General features: G+C 39.2%; 1 protein-coding gene across 1 annotated transcript in view; it reads left to right on the top strand.

Annotated features, from left to right (window-relative positions):
• Positions 1-15133, top strand: part of BICC1 (BicC family RNA binding protein 1) — a 228295-nt gene extending 213162 nt beyond the window's left edge. Inside the window, exons 15-21 of the mRNA XM_065408387.1 lie at positions 821-986; positions 3168-3207; positions 3857-4011; positions 6896-7052; positions 12144-12304; positions 13253-13352; positions 15003-15133. Of these exons, the coding sequence (XP_065264459.1) occupies positions 821-986; positions 3168-3207; positions 3857-4011; positions 6896-7052; positions 12144-12304; positions 13253-13352; positions 15003-15133 (910 nt within the window). The remainder of the gene's footprint in view (positions 1-820; positions 987-3167; positions 3208-3856; positions 4012-6895; positions 7053-12143; positions 12305-13252; positions 13353-15002) is intronic.
• The last annotated feature ends 1490 nt before the right edge of the window (positions 15134-16623 follow it).

The raw sequence follows: 16623 nt of genomic DNA, 5'->3' as shown, positions 1-16623 counted from the left end.
TATATTTGACAATGTAGAAAACATCCAAAAATATTTAAACAAATGATATTCTATTACTGTTTAACTGTCCGATTAATCACGATTAATTTTTTAAATCGCTTGACAGCCCTAGAAATAATTCCTTCATTCAGCCTAAATTTTATTATGCTCAGTTAGCTTATTTATTTTGATTTATAACAATGACAGTTGCCTCCACCCAGTAGTCTCAGTATATATATCTCATTCTAGTTACACAGCTTTGGAACTTCCTAGACAATTCCTGCTGATCAAATTCAAGTATCTAGACTTATTAATTTTAAATATAAATGTTTTTTTGGTTTTTTTTAGTATTCAGAATTCAAGCAGTCTGTCCAGGGTACTTTCCTTATTAGGAATTCTTTAGAAATCTAAAGTACAATTGCTTTTCTGTTCCTCAAAGTAAGCGGACAACTATAGCTGAAGTTTGTAGAGAAAAGTTGATAATACCAGATGCTTTTGTAAGTAAGTGGGACTGAAGTTATAAAGAGGTGGTTTTCCCTTGCCTTGCTTCTGATCACAATTCACTTTATTGACCATAAGGTGCAAGGCATTTCAGTTTTCTGGGGAGAAGGGGGAACTTGGGGCATTTTCTAAGGCTTCATTTGAAAGTCTTTTTTTGCCTTAGAAAATGTTTCTTAGAAATGTAATGTTTGTGTACTGTTTTTTCTTCAAATTTACTACCAACTGTCTAGAAAGTGTAGTTCATTTATTCATTGCACTGAATGCTCATTGTTTAAAACAAGAAGTAGTGATTGAAACCATTACAGATAATTCTGAAGAACAACTGCCTTTACTTTTCCAGCACCACAGAGAGATTGCTTTCTGATACTGAGCTGAGTGCTTCTGAAAATCACGTTGCTGATAAAAAAGCTCCTGGTAGTGAACGAGCAGCAGAGAGGGCAGCAGCTGCCCAACAGAATTCTGAAAGAGTGCGCCTTGCTCCACAGTCGTCGTATGTAAATATGCAGGTACCTATCTATACACCCAAATCTAGTGCATTGTTAGCATTGATAAATGTCCAGTGCAAATAATATGAAGTGACTGGCTTGGCTGGCTACATGACTTTTTCAATATTTGGATTGTAGACAAAAATATCGAACAGTGTTATCACCTTCAATTTCCTCCCACAACATGGTGCATTTTCAGACTGGTAATGTAAAGCATAAATATGAGCTTACATCTAATGTTAGATAAAGACAAATTAATCTGTATCTAGGAATATGAGAAGGTGCAGAAGTTGCATAGCTATCTTTCTTCTCTCCAACCCTTCTCTCAGTTCTTTTAGGCTGAATCCAGTTGATTATAAGAGGCATTGCCTGATAATAGCAAAAAACAATATGTGTATAAAATGTTTTTCAGGCTTTCTTTGTGAGGTTTCTAGGCTTTTTTGGCTGTATGTGGATTTTAGATATTTTGTGACATGATTTGATGGCGAGAATTATGCAGCCTTCTCAAGTAGGCAATAAAATACATTTGTGACTTTTATAGAACTTTCCTATCTAGTTGGATTTATCCAATCACATTCTTGTATATGCACTCCAAAGAAAGTATTAGAGAGCAACAAAACCTGATATTCAAACAAAAAAAATCTCCTGAATATTCTTCTCAAAATTCTGATGAAAGAAAAGAATAAATGTAATACAAATATAAGCAGGGAATAAACTTCATTTCATAGAAATATAGGTCTGGAAGAGACATCAAGAGGTCATCTAGTACATATCCCTTGCTGAGTAAGAATTAAGTATATGTAGACCATCTCTAAAGATGCTTGTCTAACCTGTTCTTACAAACTTCCAGTTACAGGGATCGTGCAAACTCCCAAAATAATTTGTTCCAATAATTGACTATCTTGATAGTTAGATTTTCCTAATATCTAAGCTAAATCTCTTGTTCAGTGTGTGTGCGTGCGCGTGTGCATGCGCGCACACACGTAAAAATGTTACGGTTTTGAGAAGAGACATGTTGTTCATAGAAATGCTACTTGAGACTTTTCATAAGACATGTCAACATGCATTCGTCTCTTTGTCTGTTAGTGAAGTTCTGCCTGTGGATTAGGGTGTGTCTACACAGGGTCATTCACCAGCAGAGCTATATTGGTATAATTATACTGATATGCTAGTGTAACTCCCTGTGTGGACACTCTTATTCCAGAATAAGAGTGCCTTTTTCCAGTTTAGTTTATTTCACTTTGAAAGTGGTATAAGGGAAAATGGAAAAAAGCTCTCTTATACCAGAATAAGTGTGTCCACACAGAGGTTATACTGGCATAAAGTTAGCAGTATAGTCATACCAGTATAGTTCTGCTGGTAAATTTATCGCTATAGATGAGCCCTTTACATAGGCCTCTGTGGCAAATAGATAGTCAATCACTGGTTGAGATTCAAAGCGTTCACCTTTACTATGACCAAAGTTCTAGTCTTCCAAGGGAAAAAAATATCTTCGGATCATTCCAAAGCCCTGCACAACATCAGATATCCCTTATACTAATCAGACTCTGCAAAATAATGCCTTTTTGTAATGCATATTTGTGTGAACAGATTTACTGATCTGTAATGGAAAGAACGAGTGTAATTTACTAAAGAATTGACGTCCAAAAATTGTATACATTTTTATTACTCTCATTGTGATGAGCAGTATAACGTGTTTTCCTTTATTACATCAAGATATTTTTCTGAATAAAAGGATTTAAAATGAAGATGGAATCTAATCTGCAAAGGGTATAGTCCAGAGAACTGTGTGCAGAAAAATAATACTTAGTGTAGTTGTTTAATTATTTGGTTTCCTATTATAATTAGACTTGTTTCTTCTAGAGTTTTAAATACTTAGTCAACAGACAATTCAGAAAAAAAGGTCTCAAGTAGTGCCTTGTAAAAACACTACCTATGCAGACTTCACATACTGCTACAACTTTCCTCACATGAAAGTGGGAGAGAATAATTTACAGTACTAATTAGCTAGTTTTGAATGAATGTTTTACGTATGTCAGGCTTTCATTGGACTACTGTTACATTGTTGTGCAGTGCTTAACATTCTTCCTAGATGAATTCATGGACCGTGATCAAAATCTTTGTTTTTAGAAAGAGCTGTTTACTGGAATGACATTTAGTTAGAGCAGCAATTAAGACATTTTGTGTCCCTTTAATTTTTAGGCATTTGACTATGAACAGAAGAAGCTATTAGCAACCAAAGGTATGTGAAGAAACAGTGACTTCAAACATGCATCTATTTGTCAGTATACTGGTCAAAGAATTTTTCTAAGGTTCAGCTTTGCAGTTTCTATATGTTTTTAGCTAAAATGAAAAGTTGATAAGTACAATGAACTCAGTGTATTTATGTCAAATGTATTTTGGGGATATTTTGATACCAGTTCATAGAATATTATTAGTACAAATTCAGAAGTTACATGGTAGATACATTATTAGTAGTACTGTTTATAGACTGCTAGTAACACTGTGGATCTGAAACCTTCTGGTACTTGTAATAACCTTGGGGATGAATTAGTGTCAGACTAATTTTAACAAGCACATTGCACTCATTTGCCACTTCTGGAAAATGGTTGCTTTTTTCTTTAAACATCATGGGCCTGATTCTCTTCACTTCCTTCCGCACAGTGTTTACTACTCTCTAGCTTCAGTGGACTTACTCCTGTCTTACAGTGGTTTAAGAAAGGGTGGGAATCAGGCCCTGTTGGGGATCTGAGATGCTGAGAATGTACCGTTCTGTGGGTTAATGTGATCCATTTGTGTCGAGAATGTCAGTATTTGGCCTGAAAGATGTATTTATCTGTCAATGCATGGAGCTTAATGCTTATAAATGTCTTTTTCTTTGTATTTTTAAGCTATGTTAAAGAAGCCTGTTGTAACAGAAGTGAGAACTCCAACGAATACATGGAGTGGCCTAGGATTCTCCAAATCTATGCCTGCAGAAACGATCAAGGAACTAAGAAGAGCTAATCATGTATCGTACAAGCCGTCTATGACAACTACATATGAAGTATGTAAAATTACAGGACATTTTAAATATGGTTTTCAGTAAATTGCATAGGCATTTCTTAAACTTGAATGTTTATATGTTTGTAAAAGTCAGTCTTGTAAATGAGCAGCAGAGGGTCCTGTGGCACCTTTAAGACTAACAGAAGTATTGGGAGCATAAGCTTTCGTGGGTAAGAACCTCATCTGAAGAAGTGAGGTTCTTACCCACGAAAGCTTATGCTCCCAATACTTCTGTTAGTCTTAAAGGTGCCACAGGACCCTCTGCTGCTTTTTACAGATTCAGACTAACACGGCTACCCCTCTGATTCTTGTAAATGAGATTCTTAACGGCATTAGTTCTTGAAGATACTGCATAATCTCTTCCAGAAAAAAGCTCCTTGTATCTGGGCATACTGGGTATATCAAGTCCATCCATAGAGTAAATGGAATTCCATTGTTAATCTTCAGTTTTTAAAAAAAATCTGTTCCCAACAATTGCTCTTGGGGAGCAAATTAACAACAACACAGGAGTGGGGTAATTTGGTTCAGTGCATCAGTAAAGGGAAACGGTATCTTACAACAGTCATTGAAATCTAGCCTAGGTTGGTTGCTATGTTTCATGAGATGGGAAAAAAAGCCATCCCTTTAGTATGAAAGTAAACTGTAATAAGCTTGCTGCGGGTCATTAGAGTGACGTTTGTGAGTACAGGGGGTGCAGTTCACACTCCCTTTTGTCCCTGGGAGTTGCTGCATTGGGATTCACTCCTGTGCAAGGAGAGTGGCACCTCATCCCTTAGGGACTCTGCTGGGAAAGAGCAGCTGTAAACTTCACAGAGGGCTTACTAGAAGGCCTAAGTCAGAGGCTGCACAGAGAAGGCCCTGTCCTCTGCTTAAACTCCATTATTTGTAATAATTCTGACATTGTTTTGCATTGCATTATGCTGTTGGAACTCTGTCAAGTCCCACCAAAGCCTACCTTCTCTTTATTTCCACTCTCATTCATGTTGTCTAAATTCTAGGTAGGTGGGCTCTTTGGGCAGGGACCTTGACTGACCTGGGAGGCACCTTCCCATACTACTTTGGGTGCAGTACACACGTTAAACCACAATAAAGGTGTGGCTTGGAGCTTCCCCTTTGGCATGCATAAAGTTAACATATGTCTTTCAGCTACATGTGGTAGGTTTGCAGTATTGACTGTGTAAGCCAGAAACATAGAAGAAAAATATGTAAAGCGAAACTCAAAGCCAATTTTCTGATAAAATATACTGCTAACATTACTTCTCAGCTATCAGACTGATTTGTCTTTGTATATTTGTTAATCTGTTTCCCATTTTCTCCAAACCGTTATACGCTCACTGTTTCTACAAGTTTATTAGCAGACACATTATTCCAGAAGAAAAAGGTTTTGTGCCTTAGTCACTTGGAGCCTGACCAGGCACAAACCACATCCTCAGTTCTTTCTACTGCTAAACTCTTATTTTTACAGTGACTCCAGTTCCCAGTTTGGTATGTGCTGTTATGCAAACATCTGGGGAAAATAAAAATCCTAGATCGCTTGTAATATATTCCCTGCTTCCCTTTGGCAGTTTTCAAGACTTTGTTATTCATATCAGAAAGCACGGCTGGTCACTTTACCCCTTACATTTTCATTCTTGATGTGGCCCAGAAGGGATATGCTGAAGAACTGCTCTTCAGTAAATCGCAATTGTCTTGATATCCAGGGCTAACATTTGGGAAGTTCATTTGCAAACTAAACTCACTGGGCACATTTATTTCTCCCTGTGATATTTTACTTTGTGTTTTATTTCCCAGCATTGCTAGCTCACATTTTATTGTATCACAACTTGTAATCACCACCTTGGTCAGACATATTGTAGATAGTCTTTTATTTTCTTTTAAAACAGACGTGGATTCTGTCCGTTCTTTCACTCCATATTCACCACACTGTCCACCAACCTAATTTGTCCACCTGGAAAATAGTTCTACTTTTCTTTCAAGTGATGGCAGTTATCCTCTGTCATTTTAAATGTATCAAGGAACAGCTCTATTAAACTCCCATGATCCTCTGTGCTGTTTGTTAGAAAGGGTTGGTGAAGCTGGTGGAACTAAGCAAAATAGTGCTAGTTTAGAAGGCTTACAGGAGTGAGACTGCACAATAGTAAAACGTAATTCCTGTCACTTCTACTCTTTGCCTTGGCCTTGTTCTCATCTACAGTTCCAATTAACTCATTCACTCATCACACTCTCTAATGTCTGAGAAGCTCTATAAAAGATAAACTCAAGAGAGAAGGTTTCATCTGGAGCTTTGTGGAAATGTATCCTTTTCCCCAGTCAGGCTTCACCCCATGCATACTTCATGTATACTGTGGCTGCTGTAAAACAAAACAAACACCAAAAAGTCAACCTTTACCAGCCCTTATCCCATACAATTCCAGATACTGAAACAGGAATTAACTGCAGCATCTCAGATTCTACTGTCTGGTTAATGTTGGTAATTTCTGACTTATTAATGTAGACAATCAAATTTAATGTGTAGACTGTAATTGGTACTGCGGTAATCTGGGCTACTTGTATGTTACTTAGAGATGCTAGGTAGATAGCTGTGTGAGGAAGAAACCGTAGAAAAAATTTTGTGACAAAAGGTTAAGAATATAGAGCATTTTGATATGAAGCTAGTGGTTTTTTTTTTTTTTTAAAGTAACTTCTGCTTAAACTTATTACAAAAACAGCCGTTCTGTCAAATGCATAAATTGTAATAATTAGTTGGTTCATATTTAACTGCAGGCAGCATATTTAAAATTGTTGAAAAGCTGTCGTGTTAACTGGGCTGCTTCAGAGAAACGAACTGTCAAATCACAATGTAACACTTCTGTTTCTGCAGTAATTTTCCTTGTGGTTTCTTGCAGGGTTCATCGATGTCTCTCTCACGGTCCAGCAGTCGGGAATATTTGGGAAGTGGTAGTGAATCGGATAACTGGAGAGATCGGAATGGTATCGGTCCCTCAGCTCACAGTGAATTTGTCTCGTCAATTGGCAGCCCCAAGCGGAAACAAAACAAATCAAGTAAGTAATATCTTGTCAGTGCATTTCATCAGGGAATACAATTATGGGACTTGGAAGATTAAGTTTTGCTTTAATCCTGAGGTCCTGAATTTTTTAAAATAATGTTAAGTATTTACCTTAAGGAACTGAAAATACTTAATTATGTTAAAGATTTTTTTATGTTTGTAAAAGTACAAAGTAAATAAAAATCTGTATAATACTACATAAAATGTAAAAAAAAAAAAACCCCAATTCAAATGTAAAACGTTTAAGGTAAATAATATAGTATAGCCTTTTTTTTTTAAGCTCCCCGCTATCTTACTGTCTTTTCTGTGAAAGTTTCTGTGAAAACAGAGTTTATAAGAGCTCATCCTTGGACGCTCATGATTCTGCTGTGTTATCCAGATACTGCAAAATACTAGCTGAATCTGATGGAGGCTTCCTGATGAAAGTTATGACTTCTTCCAGCTGCCACGCTTTGATGAATTTTAAGGCATATTATATCGATTTTTAAGTAGGGTCACCAATACATTTGGCAGGGCCTGGCAGATTACCTTGGGACACCTGTTTCCTTGGATCCAACCTGCAAATCTTACAAAGATTTTTTTAAACAGATTTTAAACCAGTTTTCTATGAAAATTGTTTTACACCCAAAAGCAGTTTGCAACTAGTCTGTCTTCTACGAATAGGTTGAGCTTATTTTTTTTTTTTTCCCAGGAGGGAGGAAGGGGTGGAGCAAGAAAGTGAAGAATGGGAGATTTTGATTTATAAGTAGTTAGGGCTACCATATGTCCGGATTTCCCCGCACATGTCTGGCTTTTCGGTCTATAAATAGCCATCCGGGGGGGATTTTTAAAAATCTTAAAATGTCCGGGATTTCCCCCCGGTCGGCTATTTATAGACAGAAAACCGGGGGCCAAGCGCCGCTAGGCACCCAAAGCCCCTTCCCGGCTCCCCCCATCCCCTGCAGCCTTACCATGCTGTCCGGCCTCCCAGCTGTTTTCCCCCTCCTCCACTCCCCTGAACGCTCCGCCCACCTGCTCCTGCTCCTCCCCCTCCCCTGCTTCCCGCGAATCAGATCTTCGCGGGAAGTCTGAAAAGAAGCAGGGGCAAGCGGGAGGCAGCAGCAGGTAAGCTGGGGCGGGGGGCGCGAGGAAGAGAGCTCCGGGGAGGCGCGGCCCGGGCCGAGCGGCCCCAGCAGCTCCGGCCCAGCTCGGGCCCCAGCGGCTCTGGCCCCGGTTCCGGCCCCAGTTCCGGCCGAGCGCACCAGCCCGGCGCCGGCTGAGCACCCCCGGCCCGGCTCGGGCCCCAGCAGCGCCGGCCCTGGTTCCGGCCCGGCTCGGGCCCCAGCAGCGCCGGCCCTGGTTCCGGCCAGAGTGCAGCCCGATTCCTGGGCTCTTTAAAGCCGGCCCTGGTCAGGGGACAGGGAGGGGGGGTTGGATGGGTCGGGAGTTTGGGGGGGGCTGTTAGGGGGGCAGGGGTGTGGAGAGGGGTTGGGACAGTCAGGGACAGGGAGCAGGGGGGGTTAGATGGGTCTGGGGTTCTGGGGGGGCTGTCGGGGGCAAGGGTGTGGAGAGGGGTTGGGACAGTCAGGGACAGGGAGCAGGAGGGTTAGATGGGTCTGGGGTTCTGGGGGGGTTGTCGGGGGGTAGGGGTGTGGAGAGGGGTCGAGGCAGGCAGGTAGCAGAGGGGGTTGGATGGGTCAGGAGTTCTGGGGGTCCTGTCAGGGGGCGTTGAGCAGTTGAATAGGGCATTGGAGTCCCCGGGGGTCTGTCTGGGGGTGGGGGTGTGAATATGGGGTGGGGGTGTGGATAAGGGTCGGGGCAGTCAGGGGACAGGTAGGGTCGTAGGGGGTTCTCAGGAGGGGGCAGTCAGGGGACAAGAAGCAGGGCGGCTTAGATAGGGGGTGGGGTCCTAGGGGGCAGTTAGTGGCAGGGGTCCCAGGAGGGGGCAGTCAGGGGACAAGGAGCGGGGGGGGGGGGTTGGGGGTTCTGAGGGGGGCAATCGGGGTGGGAAGTGGGAGGGAGTGGATGGGGGCGGGGCTAGAGCGGGGCTCTTTTTTGCTTGTGGAAATATGGTAACCCTATAATAAGTTTCATTACTGTTGGGGTCGGGGTGGATGAGGACAGAAATATTCTGCTGTTTTTTGTTTTAATTATTTTTTGTATTATGGTTTTCCTTAATCAGTGCTAACAGGCCTAAATCCCAGGTTTATTTGATAATACATTCAGTAAGAATTGCACATTTTTAGAGAAAATAGTTTAACTTAAAGAAGGAAATGTTGTTGCTCTTTCCTAGCATTTGTAATCATTTACATGGTATTAACGCAGTGATGAATTACTGCATATGGTATTTCTATGGTGAACATAATAAAAATGAGCTTAATAGTCTATCTTTGGTATCAAGCTCACCTAGTGTTTTGAAGTCAGTTGTTTACACAGGAGGTCCTAGTGTAATCAGAATGATAAAATAAATGCATTTTAATCCTTTCTTAAACTTTAATAAGACAGTAACCTTTAAGTCTAAAAGCTGCTCAGTCCATAGAAGCCGTAGCTTCTTTCTCAGAGCCTGAAACATCTGCAAAAATGTACTTTTTGTTTTGATTTTAAAAAAATCCTTTCTTCCCCACACTTGGCTGATAAGCCTTTTATGGTCAATAGGTGACGAAAAGGGTACAATAACTGTGTGTACTTGATTGTGCTGTTTGAGATCTACAAACTTGAAATGTAATTTTAATTCTTCACTTTTACTAGTAGAATTTAAGAATTTTGACACATTGTACAAATCTTCTTCAAAAACTTGGGCCCATCTAGTAAAATTATCTAAGGTTCCAACTTACCTTTCCTAAAATACGTTCACAGTTCAGTAGATAAGAAAACAGAGAATCACTGAGCGCTAAAGCGTTCTACTTTTTATAGCCAGGTAAGTCTTCAGGAGGCAGCAGCCAGTCTAGCTGAGGGAGTCATTTCATTTCGCTCTCCTCACTCTGACATCAGCCCTGGGGGCAGGGCCTATGGCCTCCGGAGATAACAGCTCAGTGAAATTAATGGCATATAAAAATAACTATGGTAATGCAAGGGGATGTGATTGCACACTTTGCCTATGAGCTAAACTGCTATGTGCTAGGGTGTGCATCACGTGGATCCAGCTCCTTTGTTACAGGAAACACTGGTACTAATGGACCTTGTTTTCAATTGTTTATAACTTTGCCAAATTTAAATTGTTCTGGCTGAAATTCTGTCTGCCTCAGGAGCTGTAGGAAGTGAGAGACTAAAAGAGGCAGGAGCATAGGGGATGAATAGAGGCAGGAGCCAAGTTGGTGCAGGGGAGGGGATAGAAGCTGTAAGCAGAGACAGGATAGTGGGGGCCATGGACAGGAGCAGGGTGTGGAAGAAGCAGTAGATAAGGAAGTAAGAGCAGAAGAGAACCAGGAAGGTACTGCAGGGCCTGGGCAGAAGGATCTATAATTACTAATATATTCCCTACAGAACTTACAATTGAACACAGGATTCTTGAGTCTCATTATTCCTCTGCTATCTAGCAAATAGCTGTGAAAGCCACTGGCAATGTGTCTCATCGCCCTCTAGTAGGAGGCCCACATAGAAGATAACAGCCTTCTACTGCTTCCTGTTACTCTTTCAGCTCAAGTGGCAGAGGACTATGCTGTGGGTCTCCCTGCTCATGACCCATATGGGGGTCAATATAGTTCCACGTGATGGAATTTTTATTACACGTTATGTTCAGAACACAGCTCCAATCAACTTTAGTTGCAGTTACAAGTGCTCAGCATGTCTGCAAATCAGATTTCAGGTGTCTCAGATTGGATAGCCAGAAAATGAGAGAGACAAAGTGGCAATGTAAAAATTCTGGTTTACATGACTTGCCCAATTTTCTGCATGGGGCCATTTTGTCTTTATTATTTTCTGGGTATCGAGTTTGAGACACCTGGGGCTCTGATTTGCAGATTCACAGCAGCAGCTAAAGTTGATGGGAGCTGTGTTTTGAACATTTAAAGTACTATAAATTGTGCTGAAAAATCAGGCACTAGGCTCCTCAAATTTGGCACGCAAAAATAGTTGACACTTTGGGTCTTCATCGCCTGTTTCTTGTGTGTAAAATGAGAATAATATAATCACCTCCTCTCAGGGTAATGTCTGTAAAGCACTAAGATGCTACGATGAAGCCATCATAGAAAAGCCCAGGTAGAAATTAATAATTCCGCATTTAGTGCAGGATTTGGATGGTGTGCAGTAAATAACTATATACCGTGAGACTACATGCTGTGTAATGAGTGCAAAAAGAAATATTGAAAAGCTGACCATTCTGTGCACTGAATAGAAAAAATGGCATGTTAACGTGTAAAGACTATATCATAATTAATGTACACAAAGGGGACCAAATTAAGTTTGTACAACTGTAATTGTGGTATTTACTAAGTATTGAGTGCTTGACTTGGCAACCTTCATGGATTTTTAATGTAGTTTTGGGGAATGTGATATTTATTCAGGTAGTCCAAATATTCCCAGATCTGCTATTTTAACAAACAAACAAAAAGTGGCATAGTTGCTAGATCACCTGGCTATCTTTCGCAGAAGAAACCCCAGGATTCCATCCCCAATGAAACCTAAAGGAGCTGCTTACATTTGTATGGGGGGCTGTGGAGGCAGGGAAGAGGCGCATGTGCAGTTGTCTTCTCCAGCATTGAATAGACGGGGGGGGGGGGGGGAATAGAGACCAGATTGTCTCTCCGCCTTTATGTATATTAAGCTCTGAGCCCCATCCCCATTAAAGTTAATTAAGGTGCAGCCTTAAATACAGCTTAATCCTTAAAGCCTTAAATGTGCTTTAAAATACATTTCTGTGTCCTCTTCATTCTCCTACATGCCCTAATCAATAACAAGGTATATACTGAAAATGGCCACTAGAGTTTAATTAACAAAAAGTTCATTTGAAATTCAGCTGGTTTCTACAGATTGCTGTTCTACTAAACAACTGAATGGAATATTCCACCTAACAATAGAATTTGAGGTAATTTGGCGATTAAAACATTTAATTAAAACATGCTGTTTGAAGTGATTGAAATGTCAAGTGTACATCCTTTTTGCCTTTCAGCTGAACATTATCTCAGCAGCAGTAATTACATGGATTGCATTTCCTCGCTGACAGGAAGCAATGGCTGTAACCTGAACAGTTTGTTTAAGGGGTCTGATCTGCCTGAGCTGTTCAGTAAACTCGGTTTGGGCAAATACACTGATGTATTCCAACAACAAGAGGTCAGTCTTTTTAAGAGGCATTTTACAACCCTTTGTGTACTTCCTGAGTGAAATCACTCTCTCTCCTAGCTGTGCAGTATTTTCACTGACAATTCTATCAAAGCTATTCAGTCCTTCAATTTAGAAATGACCATTCTCAATCCTTAGTAGACCTAACTAAACAGGTTTCCACTAAATTATCTTGACATATTAACAACATTGAACTTAAGCATGGTGTTTGTTAATAAGGATATTTGTGCACACACAAGGTGTGTTGTGAAAGGCTGTGTCCTTGAATTCACTTAAAGGGGGCACTTACCAATGGTCTGCTAGCCCACATTCTGTTGTGATTTATTGCTGTTAATATTAATAATTATGTTTGAAATAAACTTTCCTTCTATAGAGATTGATGATTGGATCTGAGATTCCCATTTACATTTCCAGGTTTCAGAGTAGCAGCCGTGTTAGTCTGTATCCGCAAAAAAAAATTACATTTCCAGTAATTTGGGAAAATAGACTCTTATATGTGCAATTAAGTATCATTTAATCAACATAATCTTACATGCTTCTGTAAAAATGATACCTTTACTTTTTAGTCTCTATTTGTCTTAAATACATAGTACTAAAACAAGCAGTTATCTGTGTAGTCAAGGGTTGCTGCATATATGACATTTCTGATATCTATTTCCCTTTTTTCCTCATTTTTCTGCCATTTTAATTTTAACCAACTGTCATTGATTGGAATTTGGTAATTGTTGGTGTTATAGGCATAATAAAATGAGTTTGTAGAATAAATGTAAAGAAAAAAGTTAAAGGTAACTTTTTTTTTAGAAGCTACCAGCACCACACTTATGGCTAATAGTTTGTGGGGAGTAATTCTCAATACAGGAAGAAAATGGTTGCCTATAGACTGTGGATTTGTATGTTGTGTAAATTACCCATTTTAATTTGCTTTGTTTTTGTTCATAGATTGACCTTCAGACCTTCCTTACTCTCACAGATCAAGATTTGAAAGAGCTAGGAATTACTACTTTTGGTGCCAGACGGAAAATGCTGCTTGCAATCTCAGGTGAATAAAAAGCATTTAACATATACATGATTATAAATGTCATGATTTAAAAATATACTGTACTTTTTCCCTTGCTCAGTTGAATTGTTTTGGTTTGCATAGTCATTAGAGCAGCTCAAAGGAACTGTATCGGACAGACAATCTGACCCACAGAGAGCACATCTTACCAGCCACTCCTTGTAATAAAAAGGCAGTTTTTAAATTTTGAGACACTGTAAGGACTGTATAGCTTCCACACAACAAATGGGATTCTAGCTGCATAGTGTTGTATTGTACTATTAAAATTAGAGCTGAGCAGAGAAAGGCAATTCCATTTTGCAACGGTTTTCAAAGAAAAATTTCAGAATTCCCTGTAAAAGGGAATAGAGCTTGGGGACACTGACTCCAAGACAGTCCGTCTGGCACACTGTCCTGAACCTGGGGATCCTGGGAACTCTGCTTACCAAGCAGCAGTAAGATTGAGAGCCAAGACTTCCGTGCTCTCATCTCCCTATCAGCTCTCCAGGCTGGCTGCTGAGGAGCCAGGAAAGTGAGCTGGTAGGTAAACAGGCAGGTATGCGATGGAATGGCATAAGATTTCATTTCATATTTTGCATTAGAGTTATGTTTGAGATTCCTGTTTTCCTTGGGGTGAATCTTTTTACATTCAAGATTGTAAGCTTTCTTCTGATATTTTGTGGAGCATGACAGATTTATTTTTTTTTAATTTGCTGATGTCATTCATGAATGCATTTCAAATTATGGCTTAAAGAGGGTAAACCAATAATGTATTCAGATGAACAGTAGAACTCATCAAAAGTCTGTCTGAATCACTGGCAGCAAAGATTATACCTGTAATGGAGAAAATTGTTCACTATAACAAGGGACTGGAAAAAGTGCTTTGTATGAGTGATGACTCTACTGAGAAGTTTATACATAGATCTGAATAATGGCCCCTATATTGGAAAATGGCCATGGCAGGTCCTTATTATAAAAACATTACTAATGTGTTAAAAAATAACCAATGTGTTTTGGGGAAATAATTTTTCCCAACTTCAGTTATTTATAGTTAGTATACATCATGCTCTGTCACATCAGATTATATAATGTTGTGCACAATGCTGCTCAGTATGTGATGTGCACATAATGCATTCCTTTTTGTGAAGAATTTGCAGGCTTTGAACAGGATTTTTTAAGCACTCCAGCTGGGATCATTTCATCATTTTTAGGATGGTTTTGCCTTTTTGTTTAGAATTTGTGTACAAATGATTTTGGCAAAATATTATCTCTTGAGGCATTATGTTTAATCCTAGAAACCCCTCAAATAAGAGGATTAATTTCAAACTTCACCTGCCCGGAAATAAATATGGCCCTCTGCTGCATCAAAGCACTAGCATGGCACCATCATTGAATTCAGAATTCCAGCAAATTATGACAATTACCCTGTGTTTAGCCTGAACAATAATTCTTGATAGCATTTCACGGCATTCTTAGTGTCCTGACCAAATACCAACTCGGGTAATGTCTGCTTCTCTAAACTCCCTTTGCAGTTTTCAGTTGGAGCTATGGTTCCCCACTTCTAATGTTATAATTAAATTGCATTATTTAGAGTAGTTTTGCTCCTGAATCCGCTCCCAATATTAAAATCCAAATGTGCTGTTTTCCATGTAGAACTGAATAAAAACCGAAGAAAGCTATTTGATCCATCAAATGTACGTGCCTCATTCCTGGAAGGTGGAGCTAGTGGAAGACTGCCACGTCAGTATCACTCGGACATTGCTAGTGTCAGTGGTCGCTGGTAGCACTAAATTGTGGCTCACAAAGTGAATTGTAAAGATGGACTTGCCAATCCTGTGGACAGCTTTCACTGCACACCACCCTCTGCACTTTGGGAGTTTGGGTATCAAGGACCAAAGCATTTTGTCTGCACAAGTACTTGTGCCAAAAAAAAAAAAAAAAGAGAGCGAGAGAGAGAGAGAGAAGACACTTGTCTGTCATTTTTCAGAACACCAAATGTGGATTATGTTTTACTCTTGTAGATTGGACAGCATTTGCAATAATAATAATAATATAGGGTTCTTTGTTTAGTATTTTATTACCTATAACTATAATGTATGCACTGAATTTTTACTTTGTTGAATGAAGGAAAAATGAAGAGCTGGGATGCCAGAGAGCATAACTTTTGGTTTTATCAAGATGGAATTTTCTGGTACTGCTTAAAATAATTATTGAGGTCTTTCTGCACTTTACATGTTCTGTTTTCTTATCCTGTGGGAATTATTTTTCTCTTTCATTTCCATATAAAATATTGTATTGGCACTAATCAAATTTTGTCAGGTGATCCTGCAATAGTCAAATCTCCTCACTATAATGGTACTAGGAATCCGTCTTTATGTAGATTTTTTTTATATATATATATAAATATCTGAGGAAAAGTTCCAAAATCAAACCACTTGCAAGTGGACCAGTCCTATTATCTCTTTATGAAGCAGCCTAGATCTGCTTACAATGAAACTAGTTCACTGTAACAGATGCAATGAAAGACCAAAATGGACCTTGCAATATTAACCCTTTGCAGTCATCATATTTAACTGCTGCCTGTAATGCTAAAACTGATTTTAATGGTTCTTTCAAATCAAAGGGCTATTTTTAGTATACTGCCACTAAAGGACATTTATTTATATAAAACTTTTCTTTTTAGATTCTATACACCTTGCAATATGCATCAGTTTAAACTGAGATCTACTAAATATTTATGGTAGAAAATGAAAGGCATTCATCAAACTAGAGCTTTGGGCCACCAGTTTGATTAAACAGACAACTAATCTAATTTGACAAGACAGCACTGTTGCCATTTATTATGTGAAGCATATTACTTACATGACTATGCATGCAGCAATTAAGCAACATACATGAAATAGCTGTAATAGCATCTCTTTTGTTTAATTTAGATTTGTGATTGTCAGCTATGGAAGTGTTTAAAACTCCAAGATGAACTATTTTTGAAAGAAGTTATATTCAACAAAGAGTATATGTTATAAATGGCTAGAGCTAACTATTGCATTCTCATACTGTGAAAGTCCAAAAAATCTGGCAATACTATTTCTGTGTCTTTTCAGATGTCTTGTTATGGATTGATGAAGGGTTCTCATATAATGAAGGAAATCATAAAGTGCCTCTTTTTCTGCAATGAAATATGAAGTTTCCAAACATTAATTTGTTGAAAAGCATTCCCTTAGGAAATATTGTGACTTACTTGTACTGTAATGTATTATTTATGTTCAGTGTACAA

This window comes from Emys orbicularis, chromosome 7, assembly GCF_028017835.1.
Source record: "Emys orbicularis isolate rEmyOrb1 chromosome 7, rEmyOrb1.hap1, whole genome shotgun sequence".
NCBI lineage: Eukaryota > Metazoa > Chordata > Testudines > Emydidae > Emys > Emys orbicularis.
This window is presented reverse-complemented; position numbering and strand designations above follow the sequence as displayed.